This window comes from Schistocerca gregaria, chromosome 7 (genome assembly GCF_023897955.1).
Source record: "Schistocerca gregaria isolate iqSchGreg1 chromosome 7, iqSchGreg1.2, whole genome shotgun sequence".
Classification (NCBI taxonomy): Eukaryota; Metazoa; Arthropoda; class Insecta; order Orthoptera; family Acrididae; genus Schistocerca; species Schistocerca gregaria.
The window spans coordinates 222,428,618-222,456,592 of NC_064926.1; the positions used below are offsets into that span (position 1 = coordinate 222,428,618).

General features: G+C 38.4%; 1 protein-coding gene across 1 annotated transcript in view; it reads left to right on the top strand.

The window, feature by feature from the left end:
- The window catches only part of LOC126281447 (sodium channel protein para), a 1,486,858-nt gene that overhangs the window by 698,247 nt on the left and 760,636 nt on the right, over positions 1-27,975 (top strand). Inside the window, exons 7-8 of the mRNA XM_049980418.1 lie at positions 14,137-14,292; positions 17,194-17,399. Coding sequence (XP_049836375.1) covers positions 14,137-14,292; positions 17,194-17,399 — 362 coding nt within the window. The remainder of the gene's footprint in view (positions 1-14,136; positions 14,293-17,193; positions 17,400-27,975) is intronic.

Genomic DNA, 27,975 nt, shown 5'->3' on the forward strand with positions numbered 1-27,975 from the left:
ATGAGTCCCGCACATGTGCTAGAAATAGACTGTGTACTACTTTGCATTTCTGGTTTTCTTACTTGAAACATTTTCTTAGGCAACCTTATAAACAGCAACTTCACTCTCCATTGTTTCAAGTGTGCATAAGAGCAATCATTACTTTTTCATGTGACATTTCAACTGAAAACCTTCCAGCCATTCTCAGGACAGCCTGAAAACTGATCTGAGAATAAAGGTATATCTATTTGTTCCCTGAGACACCAAAAACACGAGACAAAGATTTACGGTAAATTTCACTGCACATACTTCACACATGATGATGTTAGGATAACAGTGACAGTCGCAAATTAAACTTAACATGTGCAAGATAATGATGGATTTTAAATATTGCGCATTAAATTTTGCATTTTTGTACTGACATTTTTGAGAGATGATACATATGCTTATCTATTTATTTATTCCTTCATCTTTTGATCACTGTTTAGAGCAATATTGGATACATAACCATGTATCTATAACAACAGGGTAATTACAGTTTTAGCATTTGCAGTATTTTTACAGTCGTGCACACTTAAAAGTAATACACTATAATTTTACGTATATTTTGACCAACTTTTAAACAATAATAAATAATACAAGGGTGGTTTGAAAAGTTCTCAGAATGGAACAGGAAAAAAGTACTTACATCATTGAAACATTTTTTGTTTTTCAATGTAGTCTTCTTGTAGATTAATGCACTTGGTCCAACGGTGTTCCAGTGCCTTGATCCCATCTTGAAAATGAGTTTCCTCCAAGTCTGCAAAATAGTTGTCAACTCCGGTTATCAATTCTTCATTTGAAGTGAATCTTCGTCCACCAAGAAAAATTTTCAGTTTATGAGATGGAAGTCTGATGGAGTCATATCAGGTGAATAAGGCGGGTGTGGCAACAATTCATACCTTAGTTCGTGTAATTTTGCCATGGCAATGGCACATGTGTGCGGGTGCACATTGTCTTGATGGAAGATGACACTCTTCCTTGCTAAACCTGGCCTTTTTTCATGTGTCTTTCGGTGCAGTTCGCCGAGGAGGTTAGCATCGTATTCTCTAGTAATTGTTTGCCCAGTGGGGAGATAATGTACAAACAGAATCCCCTTCATATCCCAGAACTTTGATGCCATGATCTTTCCTGATTTCTTTGGTGACGGAGAATCAGCATGTTTCCACTGCTTTGACTGTTGTTTTGTCTTTGGGGTATAGTAGTGCATCCAACTTTTATCTGTGATCCCAAACTGGCCCGAAAAATCTTGTTCGTTTCTCCTAAAATGAACCAAACATTGTTGCAATATGTCCATTCTCATGCGTTTTTGATCCTGTGTCAAGAGTCGCAGCATCCATCTTGTAGATAATTTATTCATTTCTCATTCTTCAGTTGAAATGTGATATACCCTTTCAGATGACATCTGACAAGCATGAGCAATTTACCGCACTTTCGATTGGCAGTCCTCCATGACCATTTTGTGCACTTTTGCAATGATTTCTGGAGTAGTGACACATCTTCACCGACCACTGCATGGATCATCATCTAAGCTCTCCAGACAAAATTTAAATTCATTTGTCCACTTGGCATCAGTTGAATATGAAGGAGCAGAGTCCGCCAATGTATTCTGGAAATTGGCATGAATGTCCTTTGCTTTCATACATTTATTTACGAAGTACTTAACCACTGCTCATATCTCGATTTTTTCCATCTTCGTGAATCACTATGTGGGCACAACATCAGAGCCACGTCACACCACATCTCTCTTCCAAGAGCACTGACGTGGCAGCTTTTTACAGACAGTGGTCCAATGAATATCTCATTAACAGCTCGTTGTGCTAGCACTGACCTCTCATGGTGATTCTGAGACCTTTTCAAACCACCCTTGTAAAACAGTATTAAAAACAATTAGTGTTGCACCATTGATGGAGTTCTTAGCATTTCAGCTGCATCTTTGGAAATATAAAATTTTGGTTTCTCAGACAAGATGTTTGAAGGCATTTTGTGCACCATAAACCCACCTAAGAATATGTAACTGTAATATTGGAGCAGCAGTCATGCACTGTAAAAGTAGACTAAATTATTGGACAAAGTTCTTCTTCAGCTTTAGGGAAAAGAAACACACATCCATACATGGCCTCACTCCTATCCATGTGCTGAGGCCCAACTGCAGTGAACGGTGATCTTGTCTTGGGTGATAAGTGGGGTACAGAATAGGCATGGAGTGTGGAGTGGGAGGCAGAACGGGGTAGGATTGGAGGAAGGTGCTGTAGTGCTATCACGTGAGTGTATGCATGAAGTGGGAGGGCGTGGGGGGGGGGGGGGGGGGGGGGGGGAGACACGATGGTGGGCTGCTAGGTACAGAATCAGAAGGCTGTGCTGGGGGCAGGGGGGGGATGAGGACTGAAGCAGAGATCATGAAAGGACTATGCAGTTGGGATGTTGCGGTAAAAGGTGTATGTAAAGCTGTAGTGGGAGCTGGGAAGGGCAAAGAGGCAGGTGCAGCATAGGGACCAATGAAGGTTGAGGCCGGAGGGGCGGGGGGGTTATGGGAACAAAGAATATGTTGCAGGGAGAGTTCCTCTCGGCACATTTCAGAAAAGCAGGTGTTGGTGGTAAAAATCCAAAAAGCTTGAACCGTGAGGCATTCATTGATGTCAAGTTCACAATGTTGCAGGGCATGCTCGACAACTGGTTGGTCTGGCTGTCTCATGGTCACGTTATGGTGGTGGCCATTCATGCAGGCAAGCAGCCTGTTCACAGCTGTAGCCATATAGAGTGCTGCACAGTATTTGCAGCTGAGTTTATGCATCACATAGCTGTTTTCACAGGTGATGTTCTGACTTAGCTGCAACTACTGCGCAGCATTCTATGCAGTTGTGGCTAACAATGACTGATCATGCCACAAGAATGCTGTGGCCAGTAGACAGCTAGACCATCCACATGCCAAGCATGTCACACAACATGGTGTACTTGACTTCAGCGACTGCTTCATAGCCTGGGGCATCTGGGTTCGTCTCACCAACACCAGCTTTTCTGATTTGGGTGAGAGGGAACTCTCCCTTAAGTAATAGTAATAGATACCAGTATGCTGACCTCGATGGCAAATGTTCATCAGAGACAAGGATATTGTGAGGAGTGCCTTAGCAAAGTGCGATAGGACTGATGTTGTTCTCCATATACGTAAATGATTTGGCAGATAGGATGGGCAGCAATCTGTAGTTGTTTGCTGATGATGCTGTGGTGTATGGAAACGTGTTGAAGTTGAGTGACTGTAGGAGGATACAAGACGACTCATATAAAATGTCTAGTTGGTGTGATGAATGGTAGCTAGCTCTAAATGTGTAAAAATGTAAGTTAGTGGAGATGAGTAAGAAGGACAAAGCTGTAATGTTCAGATGCAGCATTTGTAGAGCCCTGCTTGACAGTCAAGTCATTTAAGTATCTGGATGTAATGTTGTTAAGTGATATGAAATGGAATGAGCACGTCAGAACTGTGGTAAGGAAGGCAAATGATTGAATTCAGTTTATTGGGAGAATTGGAAAGAGTGGTTCACCTGTATAGGAGACCACGTGTAGAATGCTTGTGCGCCCTATTCCTGAGTACTGCTCGAGTGTTTGGGATCCGTACAAGGTCGGACTAAAGGAAGACATCGGAAGCAATTCAGAGGTGGGCTGCTAGATTTTTTACCAGTAGGTTTGAACAACATGTAAGTGTTACTGAAATGCTTCGGAAACTCAAATGGTAATCCCTGGAGGGAAGGTGATGTTCTTTTTGAGAATTACTATTGAGAAAATTTAGAGAACTGATACTTGAAGCTGACTGCCGCCAACAGACACTGTGCAAATGGACCACGAAGGTAAGGTATGAGAAATGGAGCTCATACGGAGGCACATAGATAGCTGTTTTTCCCTCACTGTGTTCGCAAGTGGAACAGAAAAGAAAATGACTCTTAGCAGTACCGCTAAGGTGGCTTGTGTAGTATCTATGTAGATTTAGAACATATATTTTGTTCCTGGAATCGTCCTAGCCTCAACCTTCGCTAATTCTTGTCGTGTCTTTTCTGTCTTGCACAGCCTTTCGATGCTGCATGTTGCAGCACATCATCATCTCCCTATCATGTCCCTGTATACTCCCATAGGCAGCACAACAGCATCTTGCCCTAACCCTAAGCTGCTAATTGTCCCCCTTCCCAACCCATGCCTCTTCTGTACCCCTAATACTCACAGCAGCTGGTATTGCTGCTCACTGTAGTTGAGCCTCAGTGACCAGTGACAACAGAGGCACCATGTATTTCTGTTTTAAATCTCAAGAAGTCTTTTATGTGACAGCATAGTCTACTTTTAAATGTACATTTAAATGTGTCTGTTTGTCACTCAACATCTCCTCTGCATTGAGTGTAGTGATCTACCCCGATTCATATTGTTATTAGTACATTCCAGATTTTCCATTGTTTTATTTGTAACTTTGTTGCTGTAGGACATATGAAAGTGTCACTTAATTTGCGGTTCGTAACAGACTGGTAATTTTGTAATAATAACTGTTCTTAACTGACAGGAAGTGGCTCTTAACAGTTCATGTAAGCGATATTTCCAATAAAATGAATAGATAATATAAATAAAAGAAAGGGAAAGAAAGGGATAATAAATATGTGGACCATTACCTCCAACACAGATCATTGTCTGAATACTTTTAATCCCACATTTATAGTTTTTTCTCCAATCACTAGTTTTTGCAAAACCCTTCAGGCCTTCATATAAACCACTTACAGCTAAATATGTGCTGTTTGCAAATATTATAGCCGCAGTAGTAAAAGTGTGGAATTGTACTTTTATGAATGTGTACAAAATAAACTACCAATTAAGATACCAGATACCTACAGTGCAGACAGATATGTTTGGATGTTGGATACTAGTCTGCATCAGTATTTTTACTCAAAATACATATTTGTAAAGACAGTAAAGAAATTGCAAAATGACTAGAGGACTAAAGGACTGCAAGGCTGGAGAGACATGCATAAATGGGGCAAAGATATACATAACTAGGGGAAAGGTAGATGATGCCTATAGGAAAATTAAAGATACCTTTGTAGACAAGAGGAGCAATAGTGTGAATATGAAATGTTCAGATGGCAAGTCAGTACAAAACAAAGTAGAGAAAGATGGAAGCAATAGACAGGGTGTTTCTGTAAGAGCATGCCAAACTGTAACAGAACATAGAGAATACTCCACTGAACAATTTGAGATAGGGAACCTGTGTTCGGAGAAATCAGCTTAAGGAGATATGGAAGTAAACTTGTCAACGCTTATTCTAGCATTACTGTTTTCCATCTTATATACAACTAACATGCTTACAAGTTAACATGTTTAGTGCTGTGTATTTGTGTGTACATTCTTTATTTCCTGCAAGGAAACAAGGAGGATGAGTCTGATTATTAGGAAGTCAAGGTTTTGTGTACTTTGCTTGTCCGTAAAGTGGCTTTGTTGTAACATATTTACATTGTCCCATGGCAGAACTTGCTATGATTCAATGACAGACCCCTTCATTACTCAGTGCTATTCAGAGATGTACAGTACAATATGATGGAGCAGTACCAGTACAGTTTCACAGAATTCACCGGCATGCATCTTTTGTATGAGGATGTATGTTGCAATCTTCTCACTGCTGAGAGACAGTACAGGGAACAATTTCCTAACAGGCATCATCCATCATGATGAGTGTTTATTACTCTCAATCGACAAATGCAGCAAAGAAGAAATATGGGATCTGCCAACATGAGGACCACTTGCAAATCTGATTTTAAAGAGAAGGGGTTGGAACATGTTGTAACGGACTCCAGTACAAGTATTCATCGTGTTGCACATGAAGTAGGTGCTACACATACTACTAGTGCATGGCGAGTACTCCGATAAAAACAATTACACCCATACAACCCACAACAAGTCCATGCAATGGTTGTGACTGACTGCACCAAGTGTTGATTGACCAGATTTCCTCCAAATCGTGCTGTTTACTGATGACACCTCATTTGGTCTTGATAGTATTTTGAACAGCAGGAATAGCCATGTGTAGCATGATGATAACCTCATGCTGTGGTATAGTCACACCATCAAGTACGTTTTGCTGTGAATACCTGGACTGGCATTGTAGGTGACAATCTCATTGGGCCATATCTTGCACCTGGCCATCTGAATGACCACCTGTACTTGAGGTTCATGCAAAGAGTTCTACCTGAGTTCTTGGAGAACGTACCCTTGGCTGTTCATGAGAGCATGTGGATACAACATGATGTGCACCACCTGACTTCAGTGTGGATGTCCGCAACCATCTCTATGCTGTATTTCCTGGTGACTGGATTGGAAGGGGAGATCTTATTCCATGGCCTGCGAGGTCACCTGACCTGAATCCCCTTGATTATTTCTTATGAGGACATCTTAAGTCCTTGTGTATGAGACCCCAGTGAATACAGAGATGGGATCAGTTGACAGAATCGTAGCTGCCTGTGATGTGGTTCAGAACACACATATTTGTCATGGTGTGTCAGAATCTTGTGTGCTGATGTCATGCTTGAGGTTGATTGCCATACATTTCAGCACATTTTGTAAGATACAGTACAAATGGTACTTTCACTGTGTCACTGATGGCATTTGCAGTTAACTGTCACTATTGTAAATAAAAAAAAGTGCACAGTAATGTGATCTTACTCCTATTCTCTCCTGAAGCTGGCTTTTCTGACCCCAGGTTCCCTACATCAAATTGTTTGGTGTAGCATTCTCATATCCTGCTGAATTTTTGCTGACCCTTAATGAAATACCCTTTAAACAATGAATGGCTATACAAAGGAAGTGTATTTGAAGGTAGTATTATAGGAAGGGAAGAAGAAGAAAATGAAGATGAGTTTGGAGATATTCTGCTGTGAGAAGAATTTGACATATCACTGAAATACCTAACTTGAAACAAGGCCCCTAAAGTAGGTGACATTTCCTCAGAATTATTGAGATCGTTATGAGAGCTAGCTATGACAAAACTATTCCAACTGCTGTGCAAAATATATGAGACAATTAAAATGTCCTCTGACTTCAGCGTAATGATTCCAGTTTTGACTATTACCAGACTGTCAATTCAACTGGTCATGGATGCAAAATGTTGACATGAATTATTCAGAGAAGAAGCCAAACTAATGGGAGATCAGTTTGGGCTCAGGAGAAATGTAAGAACTCATGAGGCAATACTTGACCCTATGATTTATCTTAAAATATAGATTGAAGAAAGGCAAACCAACACTCATAGCACTTGAGAAAGCTTTTGGAAATGTTGAATGGAATACACCTTGAAATTTAAGAGGTAGCAGGGATAACATTCAGGAAGGGGATGGTAATCTACAATTTGAACATAAAACAGACTGCAACTAAAAGAGTCAAAGGACATGGAAAGCAGTGGTTGAGAAGGGAGTGTGACAAGATTGTAGCTTATCCTCAGTGTTATTCAATCTGTACTTAGAGGAAACAGTAAAGAAAATCAAGGAGAAATTGGGAAGTGGGTTAAAGTTTTGCAGGAAGAATGAAAAATTTTGAGGTTTGCCAATGACAATGTTATTGTGTCAGAGACTTGGAAGAGCCATTCAGTGGATTGAATATTGTCTTGAAAAGAAGTTAAAAGATGTACATCAACAAAAGTAATGGCATGTAGCCATTTTAGATCAGGTGATATTGAGGGACCTATACTAGGAAATGAGACAACAGGCACTTGATGTGCTGGATCAGTTTTCTGTCATAAAAGTGGACAATGTAAACAAAGAAGATTCAAGAAAGATATAGTATCAAATTTGTACTGGGAAAAAGATCCTTCTGTAAAAAGAATCAGTTGCTGACTGCCAATACAAGATAGGAAAACTAAACCTGAAGTTTTAAATTTTGCCTTTAAGAAATCGTTCATGCAGCAGGATCATATAAACATGTCTGAGACCATTGCACAGTCTTATATGTTTAGAATACAGTAATAAGCAACTGAAAGAGTTGAGAACAAGTAACTTGCCCAGGTCCAGATGGAATCCCAAATGGGTTTTGCCTCCATTTGGCCCCTTACTTAGGCTGCGTTTATCACAAATCTCTTGTCCTATGCCAAGTCCCAAGTGACTGGAAAAGAAGTGCATGTGACTCCTGTATGTAAGCAGCATAAGAAAACTGACCCATAAAATTACTGACTAATATCCTTAACACTGGTTTTCTGCAGAGTTCTTGATCATATTCTCAGTCTGAATATAACACAGCTCCATGAGATTGTAAAGCTTCTGTTCATAAATCAGCACAGTTTTCCAGACATCACTCTAGTGAAACTCAGCTTTTCCTTTCCTCACATTATGTACTGTGAATTATAGGGTAGCAGGCAGATTTGATATTCCTAGATTTCCAAAAAGTCCTTCACATTGTACCCCACAACATGCTGTTAATGAAGGTATGAGCATACGCAATAGGTTCTCAGATACGTGAGTGACTTGAAGACGTCTTAAATAGTGGGACCCAGTATGGTGTCATCGATTGTGAATGCTCATCAGAGACAAGGGTATCATCAGGAGTGCTCCACAAAAGTGTGATAGGACAGCTAGTATTCACTTTATAGAAAAATGATTTCATGGACAGAGTGAGCAGCAATTGTGGCTGTTTGCTGTGGTGTACAGGAAGATGTTGTCATTGTATGACTGTAGGAGTATACCAGATGACCTAGACAAAATTTCCAGTTCATGTGATGAATGGCAGCTAGCTCTAAATGTAGAAAAATATATGTTAATGCAGATGAGTAGAAAATACAATCCCATGGCACTCAACTACAGCATTAGTAGTATGCTACTTGACAGAGTCATGCCAGTTAAATATCTAGGTATAATGTTGCAGAGTATATGAAATGGAATGAGCATGTAAGGATTGTAGTGGGGGTGAATGGTTGACTTTGGGTTATTGGAAGAATTGTAGGAAAGTGTGGTTCATCTGTAAAGGAGACCATGTTTAGAACTCTAATATGTTTGAGTAGTGCTTGAGTGTTTGGGATCCCTACGAGGTCCGATAAAGGAAGATATTTAAGCAGTTTGAAGCCAGGCTGCTACATTTGTTACTGTTAGGTTCAATCAACATGTGAGCATTAATGGAGGGCATGTTCTTTTTGAGAAACAACATTGGGAAAATTTAGAGAACCAGTATTTGGAGCTGACAGTGTAACAGTCCCATTGCTGCTCATGTGCATTTTGCTTAAGGACCACAAACATAAGGTAGTACTCATGCGGAGGCATATGGACAGCTGTTTTTCCCTTGCTTTATTTGTGAGTGGAACAGGAAGGGAACTGACGAGCAGTGATGCAATGTACCCTCCGCTGTGCACCATATGGTGACTTGCAGAGTTTGTATGTAGACGTAATAACCTTAAATCATGAGACCAGAAAGAATTAATGAGAAACCGTGTTCAGATCTTACTGAAATGACGGCTGGCAAGCAACGAGATCACTATCATTAACACAAAAGAAAGGGCAAATAAATGGATGTGGTTAATCAGTGTCAGCATTTAATTTTATCTTCTTTTTATTTACTCCAGAAAACAAGCAGTGTGTTGTTACATGTAGATATTGAATGATTCATAGAGGACATATAAACTAAGGGTGATGAGCACCAAACTGATATAAATTACTCTTGTAGTAACTCGTACTTCTTTAGTCTGGGCTACTTTAGTAAATTAATTCTGTAGTAATATACTCTTTTAGTAATTGTTGGAGAGCTCCATTTCTATTTACTTCCTTAGTTGTAATTAAAGTAGTAACACCTTTTTACAAAAGAAGTAAGCTGTATCTGCTCACTGCTGGCACGTGCATTACGTCCCCTCTCGGAAAATATTGATTGTCAGCAGCCATTATTGCTTCACCCTTTTCATAATTTATGTTCACTGCTATGATTTTAGAAGCTAGAAAGGATTATTAAATTGAATTATTAAGATTGGAAAATCTAAATTCTATTGTACTATTAAGGATAAGGTCTGTGTACTACAAAAAAGAAACATGCTATTAATGGATAAATCTGTTGTTAACCCGGCCATCTACAGCCACCAACATCCATTGTTGGTTGATGACACATATTAATTTAAGTGCCAGTTTGAGATACGAGCTAGCAGCAACATGGAGGTAGCCAAGAGATGTACAAAAAATATACCAAAAAATGAAAAAGAGCAGTTTGCTGAACTGATGAAAAAGTACATATCTACTGTTGAATCTAAAAAGCATGATGTCAACATGCTATAAAGGAAAAAGGATGCTTGGGAAAAAATACACGTTGAATAAAATACAGGAGCTCTTACACAAAGATCACAAGACCAGCTTAAAGTAATTTGGAAGGACCTGAAAGTGAAAGCAAAGAAAATGAAAGCTGAATGTAATCAAGAACAATTTCAAACTGGCGGTTGAGTAGATGAGATAAAGATCAACAATATAAGCCAAATGGTTGTCGATCTGATCCCACAAGTTTTTGAGAGGATAGCTGGAGTTAACAACAATGACTCATGTGAAGTTAATGTGATACTTACAAGCAACTTCGATGATGATAACTGCTCTGAAGGTAGCAGTGAAACTGCGGCAGGAGGAACTTTATCCCATTGTCATGAACCTCTTCCTGCATTCTCTGGTAGGAGCTTATTGGAAGATGTGCTCAGCAAAAGAGGTAGAGAACATGCGGTTGTAGTGAAGAACTGAGAGTTGTTGAAAAAAAGCATACGAGCTTCATTCCTTAAAAATGTGTTTAATACAAGAGGAATACAATGCAAAAATGTTATTAATAGAAAGACAAAGAGAAATCATGGAACAAGGGTATAACCTTAAAATGGAAATTATGAATAAGTTCAAGAACGTAATGGAGCAAACTTCAGGTTCCAATTCTTCAGCCAGTGTGTTTGAGAAATTTGGGTTTTTGTTAATGAATAAGAAAATATTCATATGTATATAACATCTTTTATTTCTTTGAAATTTTTTCAGATGGTTAATATTTTGATGTTTCTTGTATGGCATAATATTTTTGTTTATCATTTCCATTCTAAATTTTATTTATAAAATAAGACCCTTTTTTGAGAAATAATCGAAACGGGAAACATTGTTTTACTTTGTATACTCAGTTAAGAAATAAAACGATAATGTTAATCCCCTACCTAAAAAGAAGAAAAAAATAACATAACTATAAAATTACACATAAATAAAATGAATCACTTTTCACTGCAGTAGTGGCAATCTGGTGGCCTACTTATTAATTTAAGAAGGAAAAGTCTTTACACTATTAATTTTACTAGCAAACTAGGTACAGTTTTAATTAAGTATATTAGACCTTCTGAAAGCTTGGCCTACAGCACCTGCTTCTGGTTGAAATGCATATAGTTCGATGTCATTCAACGCCACAGCATCAGAGTGAAACACATCTCTCACTTCTATTCCAAAGATGTGTGGAACTGCAGCAGCCATAATAGCATTCCCGTGCTAGTTTGGTTTAAATTGCATTGTTTTGGTAAGAATCTGGGAACTTTTCTTCCAGACACTGAACTCTTGCTCTATTACACATCTTGTAGCCATACGGGCTCTATTGCAGCCCTGTTCGGCTCCTGTGTGGACTTGGAACACAGGCGCCATCAGATGTTTGGGCAGAGCATATCCCCTATCTACAACAAGCAACCCATCATATTGTCCATTTTCAAATTCTGCAGCAATTCTACTATTGTCCCAAATGCATGCATCATGCATGGAACATAAACAACGGCTTACCACATTCAAAATCTTCATATTGGCATCATGTTTTGTGTATTGATAGACAAGAAATTCTTGCAATTTCTGTGTTGTTCTTCTTGTACTCCAGGAGGACAAAGTATGGATGTATGTACACATTCTATGGCCCCTATGACATTTGAGAAGCCACCAGTTCAATAGAATTCCCTTTTGTTCTTTGATATATTTTCTTGGCTCTGTGGCATAGACACATACAGTGGCTTTAAGGTGATTAAACTGTTTATCACACTTTTAAAAGCTCTTCCAGCAGAAGGATGATGGAAATTAATGAGATTCCGTGCTACAAATTAATAAGTACCTGTGCAAAAGATTCGCAGTTCCCAAAGAAGTTGCAGCAAAGGAGACAAAGCAGGTTTCCTGTCAGAATTATGCTGCAGTAACGGCTCCAGCATACCAAGCAGCAACTCAAAAGATTCCTTACGAAACCCAAAGCGCTCTTTGAAATCACTGTCACTATACATCACGAATGAGTCTCTTCTCTGCATTACAACGCTCATTCTTGTAATGTTCACCTCTTCCTCCATCTCCATATATTCTTTGTAGTCCAGGTAATCCATAGAATTCAACACTTAAAACACAGAATTCAAAGATAGCACCTTGCTCTCTGCCTTTACTCCTACTACTGCCTAGGAGTAAATTTTGGTCTTATTTCCTCCTTAAATTACTAACATAGTAGTGTAATCTTCAATGGTTCTCTCCACCAGTAATGGAGTAAATCAATTTACTTTGGAAGTAAATGAAAAATTTACTCCTTTAGTAATTTACTCCTTTAGTTCAGTACTATCGAATGGAAGTCTCCAATTTCCTTCTCTTGTAGTAACTTACTACTTTAGTTTCACTTACTCCTGGTTGGTGCTTGTCACCCTAAATACATTAACTTATTAGAAAGGATTTATTGAAATGGGTTTTGTTAATAGTGAGTCCTTCCTGGGTTTGCTGCTGGATAATATTTGCAAATCCCATGACTCATCAATACTACTGTTTGACATCTTCAGGTGATGGTTGTGGTAGTAGCTGTTATCACTGCTGGAAGATACGACTTATGATAATTGTGCATCTTGCAGGAGTGACAAGCAGCTACCACCAAGTAAAGATGTTGAACAGTTGTATCAATGAAATATTGTAGGATTTGCACAATATTATCCAGTGCAGGTCTGAGAAGTGTATTTGCAACAGATGTGTCAAGACATCCTCAAAAGTCATAGTGAGTCATGTGTTTTCATTAAAATTTTGGGCATGTCTGAGAGAAATATTTCTTATATACTATACAAGTATTAAGTAATTCTAATTACAAATAACTCATATTGAGAAACTGTAATTACAGCAACCAAATGAATGAGTAATAATTTGCATAAAAATTTATGAAATGTTGAAAAATACACATTGATTTATATGTAACATGAAACTTTATTATTAAAGACTTACATTCATAAATTCATCCACTATATAGGAGCAGTGTTTGAAACAGTAGTTTTGTTTTTACTCTGCATCCTTTCTGACCAAAGTTTCACACAATGTGTGTAGCAGTACCTGTACATTATATGTGGGAAAGGAACAATAACGTATTGAGAAAAGTTAGAAACCAAATTGATAGCTGATAGGTATGGTGAAAATCTAATGAAGTTACGTAACATGGTGTAAACAATGATAAAATTATTTTCAAAAAGACTTTCCTTCTGCAAGGAATTTAATTAAATAAAATCCAAGTCTGCGTGAAAGAGGCTCAGTATAGAGATAAAGGTCTATAGATAATGGCTGAATGCTTCTGGTTTTTAATGGAGAAACTGATTTGTGAAGCAGAACAAGTAGTCTGATGGAAAAGTTATCAATCAGCTTAAAAGGTAATGACAAAATGTACAAGTAAAATGAAAGAACAGCAGCGACATAGTAACAATCAGACTGATTGCTAACATGCAACACATATAGGCTTAGTTTAGATAGAAACTGAAAGTGTGAACACAGTAAATTTTCATTTTCTCCGAGCATGATAAAGCTTTGCACTTGCCACCACATGTAACAATATTGTAAAGAAAAAAATGAGAGGGAAAAGGATTTGTAGAGTATGGTACAATAACTTACTTTTTATGCATCATATGTTCAAATAATATCCTTCAGGAGTCTGCTGTAGACTGTCTTGCTTATTTGCAGCCTTATGCCACATATTTGAATAGATTTTAACTACACCTGATGTGTGTGTTAGATTCTGAATGAAATAGACCATAGCGCATGTATACATAGTGTTTTACATAGACCGAAAAACATCTACATTATGTTCTTGTGATGTCACAATTATTCTCTTTATATGTGTAAGTATTACTTAATACTGTGTTTTCAGGTTCGGTATGAGGACGAGGACGAAGATGAAGGGCCACAGCCAGATCCAACACTGGAGCAGGGTGCACCGCTGCCCGTTCGGCTCCAGGGAGGTTTCCCAGCAGAACTTGCCTCCACCCCTCTTGAGGATATTGATAGTTTCTACCATAACCAGCGGGTACGCAGGAAGGAATTATATTTGTTTACTGACAGCTCCTCACTTTGATGCATATGAAAAGAAGAAAACAAGAAAACATGGGCAAAAAACTCTTCTCTGAACTATGAATTTCTCTACAAAATTAATACTTTCAATCCTGGCTAAGTCACTTTCTGGTGGCATTATAATACAAGCAATTCTCCCAGGTCCCATTGATTTATGAATAGCAGATCATGTTAATGTCTAGTCAAATAGTCATTATGATTGTAGCTTTTGATTCATTACTTTTTAAACCCCAAAAAGATACAATGTCAGCTGTAAGTTCTAACTCTCATTTACACCCTGAATTTGACATAATTTAGAGAGTGAGAACTGAAGAGTAGGAATGTAAGTGAAGATAAATGTGAAGATAAATGAAGCTATCCTGAATTGGAAATATATATTCCAAGACTTACCAAGCGGGATGGATATGTGTGCGTGTGTGTGTGTGTGTGTGTGTGTGTGTGTGTGTGTGTGTGTGTGTGTGCGCGCGAGTGTACACTTGTCCTCTTTTTCCCCCTAAGGGAAGTCTTTCCACTCCCGGGATTGGAATGACTCCTTACCCTCTCCCTTAAAACCCACATCCTTTCGTTTTTCCCTCTCCTTCCTGAAGAAGCAACCATCGGTTGCGAAAGCTAGTAATTCTGTGTGTGTGTTTGTGTGTTTTGTTCATGTGCCTGTCTGCCGACGCTTTCCCGCTTGGTAAGTCTTGGAATCTTTGTTTTTAATATATTTTTCCCATGTGGAAGCTTCTTTCTTATATTATTTACATCATTATATATATATATATATATATATATATATATATATATATATATATATAGAAAGAAACTTCTTTCTTATATTATTTACATCATTATAAGAAACTTCCACATGGGAAAAATATATTAAAAACAAAGATTCCAAGACTTACCAAGCGGGAAAACGCCGGCAGACAGGCACAAGAACAAAACACACAAACACACACACAGAGTTACTAGCTTTCGCAACCGATGGTTGCTTCTTCAGGAAGGAGAGGGAAAGACGAAAGGATGTGGGTTTTAAGGGAGAGGGTAAGGAGTCATTCCAATCCCGGGAGCGGAAAGACTTCCCTTAGGGAAAAAAAGGACAGGTGTACACTCGCACACACACACACAGACACACATATATCCATCCGCACATACACAGACACAAGCAGACATATTTAGAGGCAAAGAGTAAGGGCAGAGATGTCAGTCGAGGCGGAAGTGCAGAGGCAAAGAAGTTGTTGAAAGACAGGTGAGGTATGAGCGGCGGCAACTTCTTTGCCTCTGCACTTCCTCCTCGACTGACATCTCTGCCCTTACTCTTTGCCTTTAAATATGTCTGCTTGTGTCTGTGTATGTGTGGATGGATATATGTGTGTCTGTGTGTGTGTGTGCGAGTGTACACCTGTCCTTTTTTTCCCTAAGGGAAGTCTTCCCGCTCCCGGGATTGGAATGACTCCTTACCCTCTCCCTTAAAACCCACATCCTTTCGTCTTTCCCTCTCCTTCCTGAAGAAGCAACCATCGGTTGCGAAAGCTAGTAACTCTGTGTGTGTGTTTTGTTCATGTGCCTGTCTGCCGGCGCTTTCCCGCTTTGTAAGTCTTGGAATCTTTGTTTTTAATATATATATATATATATATATATATATATATATATATATATATATAAAACAGAAAGAAACTTCCACATGGGAAAAATATATTAAAAACAAAGATTCCAAGACTTACCAAGCGGGAAAGCGCCGGCAGACAGGCACATGAACAAAACACACAAACACACACACAGAATTACGAGCTTTCGCAACTGGCAGTTGCTTCGTCAGGAAAGAGGGAAGGAGAGGGAAAAATGAAAGGATGTGCGTTTTAAGGGAGAGGGTAAGGAGTCATTCCAATCCCGGGAGCAGAAAGACTTCCCTTAGGGGAAAAAAAGGACAGGTGTACACTCGCGCACACACACACACATATCCATCCGTATATATATATATATATATATATATATATATATATATATATATATATATATATATATATATATATATTGATAATTGATAGCATGAAGAATATCTTGGTGCAAAGTAAATGCAAAATAAATCATCATATTAAAAAGTGAATGAAATTTGTACTGATAATTGGAGAATGTCATGATTATTGCCTTTAGCTATTGATAAAATCATTGTTTGAACCACCAGTTTAAGTCAGCAGATCATCATTATGGTCTTAAAAGCTTTTCCGTAATCATAAAGGCAAATATAAAATCTTGACATTGGTTAATAAAACCAGGAATTTTTCATTGTTGGCACATCATAATATAGATTACATGGAGTTGCCAATCAATAGATTACATCGTCAGTATAGAAACTGCGTCAGGCAGTATGCTCTTTCAAGTTACATCAGCATTCATCGTTTATGCTGTGATTGGATGTGTACCTCATAGAACCAAGCAACTGTGACAAATTCATGGTTTTATTATGTGACATCAGCGATTTTATATTTGTCTAATACAGTGGTGCAAATGCTTTTAAGAATCTGATGATGGTTAGCCTACTGAAATTGGTTGTTTAAATAAAGATTTTATCAGCAGCTCCAGGCAGTAATCTTAACATTTTTCAAAGATCAACAAGCTGTGGTGAATTACCTCCTGAAAATAATATATTGGAGCTGATAAATTACTGATGTATTGCTATGGCAAGTATTTTGAGATGTAAGAACTTTCCAAACTTATTTTTATTTTGAGACAATTTTTCTTGTTTTATTACTGGCTATGTGTTTATAGACCAGAAATACTAAAACTTTATTTCAAAATTAGATATGAGAGGTATTACTTTTACTTTCACTTATAACAATTGTACTAATATAACAGTTCATTTTTCTTTTTGCAGACATTCGTAGTGGTTAGTAAAGGAAAGGATATTTTCCGATTCAGTGCAACAGATGCCTTGTGGATTCTGGATCCTTTCAATCCTATTCGAAGAGTTGCTATATATATTTTGGTTCATCCCTTATTTTCACTTTTTATCATCACAACAATTTTAACGAACTGCATCTTCATGATCATGCCTACTACACCAGTAATAGAATCAACAGAGTAAGTAATAACATAATTACATATAGCTTTGGACATTCCTTTTGTAGAATTTGTGTTTGTAGAAGACTAGTTTGACAGTTTTTTATTATTTTAAATGTTTTGGTAAACTGACTGCCATTCTCAGTTAATGAAAGAAGCAATTTGTTATGAAATAGTTAAGATTAATGGAGTGAAAAGAATCACTCATTACCTAAAAACAGTGTGTAGTGAATAAAATTGCTGTAAGCAGAGCAAAGGAGTCAGTCAGTGCACATTTTATTGATGGTTGACTACCTAAACCATGTTTTTGTCATATGTTTTTCATCTATACTTTACGAAACATTTTTTCTCCACTGTTTCATATTTTATAAAATTCAGAAATACAGAAAGAAATTTGCTAGCTGTGTGCATAACGATGAGATTAATGTTGTCTTTTGACTGCAAATAGACCAGATTGTTGCTTTTTAAAACTGAGGACTTCAAAAAATTCATACATTGTGCAAAATATGCATTTTTGGACTGTAACCACTAACTATGAGCAATTTGAAAATCAATGCTTTATATCATGGTAAGTGATGTTAGCATTAGAAAAAAAGTTTGGAGAAAGATATCCAGCAAAGATCAGTCAATAAATATTCATTTTTTAAATTCAGACAGCTTTTACATACTGTAATAAAAATGCATTTGTATTTATAAAACAGATATTTATATACTTGTTGAAAATGACCATACCGACAAAATTGTTATTGATTTGTAAGAATGTTTATATCTACTGTTTACCAGAAACGATGGGGAAGTATTTATGCATTGTTGTAGCGCTTATTGAATTTGGAATTTTTCTCTTTTATTGTGTATTTCTCTCATGCTGCAAAACGATAGATTTCAAAATGAAAACAAAAGTTTTATTACAGCATCTACATACATGTATTTGTCATTACAACAGTTTCACTCTGATCCATGCCAATTTTTTGTCTGCCATTGTATATTCTGAAAACTTCTCTGTCTAAATACTTCTTTAGACCACTGAGATATGTGAATCCATGAATATGTAGCATGATACAGCATGCTTGGAGATAATTAAAAGACAGAAAATCATCAAATGAAAAAAAAAGAAAAAACTGGAAGAAATCGAATATGACCGAGAAATTGCTGTGTAAGAAAAACAGAAATGGAATATTGTTCTACGCATACATTACCAGACATTTTAAAATAATTGTAATGCATTTGATTGTTTTACTACACATTTATTAGGTTGTCTTTTCAGAAATGTATTTCAGCAGGACACATTTATATAACTGAATGTGATTCCACCCATGCCAACTTTTGATTCTACACAAACTCGGAGAAAACAATGGCAGTTGTACTGAAGTTCTTTGTCAAACTGTAGCTTTCATATGTTATCTGCCTTTAAACTTCCAACACTGTTTTTATATTTTCATACAAGGTTTTGTGTTGTCGTTGCCTCTGTAGAGTGTTGTACCATAGGAAGCAAGGAGAGGACGTTTGGTGGCTGGTATCCTCTCTCTACAACACACCTGCACATATTTATTAACAGGGTTCTTTATTCATAAGAACAATTAAGTTACGTATTTTTAAGCAAGTCATTGTGTACAAGCTCTTCTGTAATAGTCCATGTTAGCCTCACTGTTGGTGAAGTCCCACTATAAACACCACACTCTCATAGCTGGTGATGTGTACTGACAGATGCCAACTAGAATAGTGACTATTCCATGACTGTGGCAGTCTGCGACTGACTAGGACACCGATGGGCTGGGTGACTGTAACTGACTGGGGCCTCCGGTCCGCAGTGGCAGTCGAGAGGGCATTGCTTGCGTGTCTGTCTTTGGCATCTCTTGTGATAGACAGCACCTTTTATCGATCTTCTTGCAACCTATTTGCCAACAGGTGTGGTGGCGACAGCTTATGTCAGCACTCATGATACCGTATCCCCTGCTAAGCTAAGACACTGCTTACCCAACAGGTTTCTGGTTTTCTGACAAGGGAACCTCCCCATCGCACCCCCCTCAGATTTAGTTATAAGTTGGCACAGTGGATAGGCCTTGAAAAACTGAACACAGACCAATCAAGAGAACAAGAAGTTGTGTGGAACTATAAAAAAACAAGCAAAATATACTAACTGAGTAATCCATGTGCAAGATAGGCAACATCAAGGACAGTGTGAGCTCAGGAGCGCCATGGTCCCGTGGTTAGCAAGAGCCGCTGTGGAACGAGAGGTCCATGGTTCAAGCCTTCCCTTGAGTGAAGAGATTACTTTCTTTATTTTCGAAAAGTTATGATCTGTCCGTTCGTTCATTGACATCTCTGTTCACTGTAATAAGTTTAGTGTCTGTGTTTTGTGACTGCACCGCAAAACCCTGCGATTAGTAGTCGAAAGGGCGTGCCTCTCCAATGGGAACCGAAAACATTTGATCGCTAGGTCATAGGTCAACCGATTCCTCCACAGGAAAACACATCTGATATACTCTATACGACATTGGTGACGGCATGTGCGCCACATGACAGGAATATGTTGTCAACCCATCTAACTTGTACACTTGGCAAATGGGTAAAGAGATTGTTGTACCTTGCCCAATTTAGGTTTTCTTGTGGATGTGATAAGAGTTTGTCACATATATTGCAACAAATGAATGCAACAGTTTCACAGTCGCACAGTTTTCCCTGTGCTCTGTTAAAACATGTGTTTTTAACATTTTCAAATTTTTCCATGTGTAGACTGTGAAATCCTGCATATGTCCAAGCAAATCTGAACATGTCCTGAAATTTTGGAGAGCGAAGTTGATTGTGTGTGAGTGCCTGAACATTGAAAATTGACATACGATCACAATCACGTAAACAATACTGCTCTGTGTACCTGTGCAGCTTTGGATGGACGGACAGTTAATAATTGTCTGAAAATATAAAAATAAACTTTTCACTCGAGGGAAGACTTGAACCAAGAACCTCACGTTCCGCAGCTGCTCACGCTAACCACGGGACCACGGCGCTCCTGAGCTCACACTGTCCTTGATGTTGCCAACTTGCACATGGATTACTCAGTTTGTATATTTAGCTTATTTTTTTCATAGTTCCACACAACTTCTTCCTGTTTTCTCGATTGATCTGTGTTCAGTTTTTTATGGCCTATCCACTGTGACAGCTTATAACTAAATCTAAGGGGGGTGCAATGGGGAGGTTCCCTTGTGAGTCACACATGTCAGCAGTATTCATTGTATTGATCTCCGTGTTACGTTTAAGGTCATCATAAGATCTGTCCCTACATAGAGACCTATATACACAATGTTTCCTGGAGCGATGATCGTTATTCATAAAACACACGTCTCTGGAAACGTTTCACTGCCAAGAGCTAGAAGAAGAGATCTCATTCCCAAGAACAGCATCATCACAGAAATTCTCTACCAGTATGTGTAATGTAGACCATCTGATGTATATTCAGGGACTTTCCACATGCAAAGGTATTAATAGTAGTCCACTAAATCATATGACAGCAAAAACAATCAATTATTGATAAAATTATTTAACTATATAGTAAAAAATATACTCACCAAGTTGCTGCAGAACACACACACATAAAAGACTGTTGTGATTAGCAAGCTTTCGGAGCCAGTGGCTCCTTCTTCAAGCAGAGGGGGTGAAGGGGAAGGAAGAAGGGTGAAGGAAAAGGACCGGAGAGATCTAGGAAAAGGGATAGATTTTGGGAAAGTGACCCAGAAGCATGGGTCAGGGGAGACAGACCATAAGGGGTGAAAAGGAAAGAGTCTTTCCTTCTCATCCCATACAGTGTGACATAACTATACTTTTAGTGTAACAGAGGAAGAGTTATAGAAACAGACCAAGGCTGGAGTGTGCAAATTGGATTATAGAGGATTTGGGGTGTAATAGTTTATATAGAGGTGAAAAGATTACTGCAAGACATGGAAAGATAGACCTCAGCTTCAGACCATTCAGTGAAGATGCTATCCACATCAGGTGTTACTGGCATAGTGCTGCCTGGGTTTTCTATGCAAAATGTCTTCGACAGGGCCTTGACAGTCCCATCTGATGCCGCAGATTAACAACAAATTACGTAAAGAAAATGAGAAACAGCATCAGTTGCCAATAATCAGAAAGTGTCTAGAAAAAGAGAAATCAATGTGGATTCTTTCCCAAGGTTGTGTAGGGGCCAGCAATGGTGAGAAAACAGTGATACGCCATCTGCTGACCCAAACACTTTAGACAGGCTATGACAAAGTGTTCCATCTCCTGATCAGTGCCCAGCCAGAACACTTGACAGTGCACTAACAGTTTTGTGCGAGAGGTCCCCCCAAGGACCATGGTGTAATAAACGGAGGACTTTCTGCCACAGAGCCACTGCATCCACTACACGAGGAGCAAACTCATCTTTGAAAGGGGAATAATGCCATCCAAGAATCAGAGGTGATAGCACAATCGATAAAAATTCCAAAGCGCAGACGGTCAGGCCACCCATGTTGTATTGTGCGTGTGACCAGCTGAAACATCGGGCCCACCACCACACCAGAGGAAATGTGGGAACTGGTGATGGAGAAGTCATCCTCCATGTGCCTCACTTCCAAATCCACTTGAAAATAAAGTAGTTCCTTCTGGTCCTGAGGGGTGAGGGCCTTGGGGAGCCAGGACAGAACATATGTGTTCACATGTTGCAATATGCGATAAAAATGGATCTCATAATTGTACCAGGAGAAGAACAGGGCCCAACACTGAAGACAGTGAACATCCATGGCATTGTCTGATAAGAACGCTGATGGGCTAAATGGGGAAACTCAGGGTTTATGGTTGGTATTTAAATGAAGTTTTACTACACACAAAACTTTTTTAAGACATAGGAGGAAGAGCCTCTATTTCCACCTGAGAATAATATTGCTAAGGTGAAGTGAGAGTTTTTTATGCTAAAGCAATTGGCTGTTTGGAGCCATCTGAATGGTGACGGGCCTAGATCACTTCCACATCATAGGATGTACTGGAATGCTTCCATGGGTAGGACCAGATGCTTGCCAGGCCGAAATGTTGTAAGGAATGATGTAGAGTGAAGACTCTCCTTAAGCTGCACAAAAGTACGCTCACATGTTGCAGACCAAATAAAAGTAGCACTTTTTCAAAACAACACATGCAAGGAGTGGGCAATAGTAGGTGCTCTGGGAATACATGTCCAGCTGAACAGTAATCAAAGAATGGAGACTATGTAGTTGATACTTCATGTTAGCACCTGTCACAATGATATTATCAAGATAGTTAATGCAACTTGGAACAACAGTCATAACATGTTCTAAAAAGCGTTAGAAGATTGCAGGCACACTAGTGATCCCAAACATCAGCCATTGATACTATAGCCCACTTCACGTAAGACGGCACGTCTGTACATACAGCTAGAGCAATAGAGAGGTGTGGAGGGGATGAGGTTTCACATGCATGGTGGCAGAGAGCAGCCAAACGAAGTCCGGGTTGCCGAACTGTGTTGCTGCGGGCAAAAGTCATGTTCATTTGCCTTCAGTACATCAGTTATACATTCATATCTGTGAGGGAATAATACATTTTAATACTGATTTCAATCATTCGTCGACATGAGAGAATTCTTACTTGAGAGTGTTGAGGTTGTGCTCCACAGCAATTGCCTGTGTGACGCCGGAAGGCGAGAATACCTGATACAGCTGTGTGAAGACATCAAGAAAAATTTTTCTCAAAATGACAGCTGCCTAACGACACGATTATCGGAAACTGTTGCAATAATTGCCATTTATTGCGATTTGGGCTGTATTATAAGTAAAACATTACAAAATAAACTTAAAACCAAAATCATTATATTTGTTTTACAACTGCTTGTACTCCATACTATTTTTTGAATATGTATAATGTACATATGTGGGTGTCTTTCACTGATGTTCAATGTAAATTACTATGCATAAAAAAGAATTACTGGTAGCAAAAGCTAGTGCAAAAGAGTATCATAAAAATTGTCAGTATGTTATTATATTTTTTGGTGTCAACAGGCATTGTGAGTTAAAACTAACTCGTTCGACATTACAGTGGCAGAACACATTTATGATCCATCGAACATGCTAACAATTAACCATCTTCAGTGAATAACTCGACAGAATGCTGACTGATAAAGTCGAAAACGACCGATATCTCGACACGTAACATTCCCTTTCACTAAAAAGGCATTTTCCAATTTGTGCAATGAAAATGACAGGGGTCGAAATACTGGATTTTTTGACAAATTTACCCAACTGCATTCTCGCAAGTAATACAACAGGCTGGGGAAATCTTAACTTCTCCTTGGGTAATCTGTTGAGCATTATAGTATCAATACTTCACAGGCTACATATTCCTCATCAATAAAAGCTAGGAAGTTCTCATGTACAGTGTATTCAACTGATATGTTGGCAAAAACTTTTTTAAGCCGTGAGTCTTTAAAATCGAGAAAGATCATTACTTTACTTTGCTTCAAAGTCTACATTGTAGTACTATCAGCTATTTGAGTGCATGTCCGAACCATCTGATTGTAAATTTAGGATGATATGTTCAAGGATTTTATCCATCTTCACCTCCCTGTGAAAGTCTTATTTCTGAAACTTTTCAGCGTGACATGCTGAAGGGGGATACTGTCTATTGCTTCATGCACAAGCCTTCCAGTGTCTGTTATCTTGAAAGTTCCCCCCCCCCCCCCCCCCCCCCCCCCCCCCCACATGACTTTTATAAAGTAACGAGCTGCAGGAGTTCAGCATGAGTTTGGCTTATATTGTATGGAATATTTTTATTTTTCAGCCAGATCACAATATTTCCTTTCCTGATGCTCGTACTTGGTCATTTCTTTGTAACAGCTGAATGATAACTGGTACAGTAATTACAGTGGTCGACTTTGAAACGAGGTATGGCAAGATTTGTTCAGTGAACCACTTCTTGAAAGTGACAGCATTCATTTCTGAATCATAGTCACTACTGTTTTCCTTACACTTAAATACAGTTTTACTCTCAGGAACCAAATCAGAAAAATAGCCAGCATGAAGAATAAGTATCTGAGAACCTTTTCCTAAGGGAACTTTAAAACCGCCAGTAACATCAATCATTTTCATGGAATGTTTCTAATTCATCCATGTTTCATCAAGGTAATACACTGTAGAACTACCTCCTCCTATTGTATCATGCATCTTTCTAACAGATGTGCTTCATTCTGCCTCTACGTCACTTCTTTCAATTAAAAACTCTCTTCTAAACATGATTAAAACCATTGTATTTTAAAATTCTTTACTTTGACGAAGCACTACCTTTGAAGCCAATTTGCTCAGGCATAATTGTAACAAGTTTTTGTGATGTTGGGTATTCCCTTCTTATATACATTTCAAATGCAGAACACTTTAAAATATCATTGTCAAAACCATGTATTTGTGTTACAGGTATTTTGCGATTTAGATGTTTTTCACTTGACATGAAAACAAATTTTCCTGAGGTTTCTACAGCTCCGATTCTTTTGTTTGCTGTTCTCTGAACAATTCTCTTGCTGTCACATTCTTCTGCAGTTCGTTCTTGAGTCTTCAAAATGTCAAAAATAGAAGTATCGCTTTCAGATTCACATTTCAAAAAGTTATAAAAAAGACACATAAACCTCCTCAACTGGTTGTGAAGCATCTGCATCTACATGATTAATCCGCAATTCCCAATTAAGTGCCTGGCAGAGTGTTCATAGAACCACTTTCAAGCTATTTCTCTACTGTTCACCTCTTGAGCAGCGTGCAGCAAACATGTACACTTTTCTTGCAAGCTCTAGTTTCTATTATTTTATTATGACGAACATTCCTCCCTATGTAGGTGGGAGCCAACAAAGTATTTTCACACTCTCAGGAGAAAGTTGGCAACTGAAATTTCATGAGAAAATCCAGCCACAATGAAAAACACCTTTGTTTTGCTGATTGCCACTCAAATTCACACATCATATGCATGGCAGTCTCTTCCCTATTTCGCAAAAATACAAAACAAGCTGCCCTTCTTTGAACTTTTTCAATCAATTCTATCTGCTGTGGATCCCACACCTGACAGCTACACTCCAGAAAAGGGCGGAAAAGCATAGTACAAGTAGTCTCTTTTGTAGACCTGTTGCATTTTCTAAGTGTTGTGCAAATAAATCTTTGGTTTGCTTTTCACACAATGTTATTTATGCGATATTTGCATTTTAAGTTATTTGTAATTGTAATCTCTAAGTATTTAGTTGAATTTATAGCCTTTAGAATCGTATTTTTTGTCCTGTAAACCGAATTTAGAAGATTCCTTTTACTACTCATGTGGATGACTTCAGACTTTTCATTTTTTAGAGTCAGCTGCCACTTTTATTACCATATAAATATCTTGTTTAAGTCATTTTCTAATGTGTTTTAATCTCTGATGACTTTATAAGATGGTAAATCACAACATCATTTGCAAACAGTCTAAGAGGGATGCTCAGAATGACTCCTAAATCATTTATTAGGTCAGGAACAGAAGAGTGCCTGTAACACTTCATTGAAAAGTCAGATGCCACTTCTGTCTTACTTGATGATATTCCATCGATTACTACTTGTAGTGATCTTTCTGAGAGGAAATCACGAAACCAGTCACGTGACTAACACGATACTTCATAGTCACGGACTTTAATTAAAGTTGCTTGTGAGGAACTTAACGTTTATTGCCATCACATGAAATTTCCATTTAAAGATCGCTCTAAAACATTTACAGATACACATTCTCAGCTATACTGCTATAAGAAAGTAACATTGACATCTGAGTGAATAATTCAGTCACTCTTTGAATAAAACTGCATTGTTGCAAAATACAGCAACAGTGCAGCAGGAGGGAGAGAGACTCTCGCAGCCCAGTTTATTACTTGTGGCTAGCTGCTCAGAAAGAGAATGTATCTTATTGGCTACTAACAGTTGATGGTGGGGGTTGCGCAGAATGGCTGAAAATAGGGCTGCGTTCCAACATTATGTGAGCTATAGTAGAGGCTAAAAGGTGAATTAACCACAAGCAACTGTTTTAATGCCTCATCCAATGGAATCTGAAGGAAGGCTTCAGTCAAGTCAATTTTTGAACAGAATTGGGACCTAGTCAGCATTGTGAGCAACTCCTCCATTGAGGCAAGGGGTAAGTGTATATGACTGCCTGTGCATTAATATTGACCTTGAAGTCGCCACAGAGCTGAAGCTGATTGGAAAGCTTCCTTTTGGTCACTAAGGGTGTAGCCCTTTCACTTGACTAAATTGGTCTAATCACTTCCAGTGATGGTATGTGATCCAGCTCCTTCTTAATGTGATTGTGTAAAGCTACTGCTCTGTAACTACTGAAAAGCTGATGTCGTTTTTTGAAACCATATATTAGTCTTACAGATAGATTTAAGTGTTAGGAAGTCTTTTCTTAAGCTATTTGTCTGGAGTGTACCAATGTGTGGAAGTGAAGTGTGGTGGATAAATAATTTAGACAAGAGGAGAATAGAGGCTTTTAAAATGTGGTGCTACAGAAGAATGCTAAAGATTAGATGGGTAGGTTGTATAACTAATGAGGTTGTTGTTGTTGTTGTGGTCTTCAGTCCTGAGACTGGTTTGATGCAGCCCTCCATGCTACTTTATCCTGTGCAAGCTTCTTCATTTCCCAGTACCTACTGCAACCTACATCCTTCTGAATCTGCTTAGTGTATTCATCTCTTTGTCTCCCTCTACGATTTTTACCCTCCTCACTGCCCTCCAATACTAAATTGGTGATCCCTTGATGCCTCAGAACATGCCCTACCAACCAATCCTTTCTTCTAGTAAAGTTGTGCCCCAAACTCCTCTTCTCCCCAATTCTAATCAATACCTCCTCATTAGTTATGCGATCTACCCATCTAATCTTCAGCATTCTTCTGTAGCACCACATTTCGAAAGCTTCTATTCTCTTCTTGTCCAAACTTTTTATCATCCATGCTTAACTTCCATACATGGCTACACTCCATACAAATACTTTCAGAAATGACTTCCTGACACTTAAATCTATACTTGATGTTAACAAATTTCTCTTCTTCAGAAATGCTTTCCTTGCCATTGCCAGTCTACATTTTATATCCTCTCTACTTCGACCATCATCAGTTATTTTGCTCCCCAAATAGCAATACTACTTTACTACTTTAAGTGTCTCATTTCCTAATCTAATTCCCTCAGCATCACCCGACTTAATTTGATTACATTCCACTATCATTGTTTTCCTTTTGTTGATGTTCATCTTATATCCTCCTTTCAAGACACTGCCCATTCTGTTCAACTGCTCTTCCAAGTCCTTTGCTGTCTCTGACAGAATTACAATGTCATCGGTGAACCTCAAAGTTTTTATTTCTTCTCCATGGATTTTAATACCTACTCCGAATTTCTCTTTTGTTTCCTTTACTGTTTGCTCAATATACAGTTTGAATAACATCTGGGATAGGCTACAACCCTGTCTCACTCCCTTTCCAACCACTGCTCCTCTCCTTCGACTATTAAAAGTGCCTTCTGGTTTCTGTATAAATTGTAAATAGCCTTTGGCTCCCTGTATTTTACCCCTGCCACCTTCAAATTTCGAA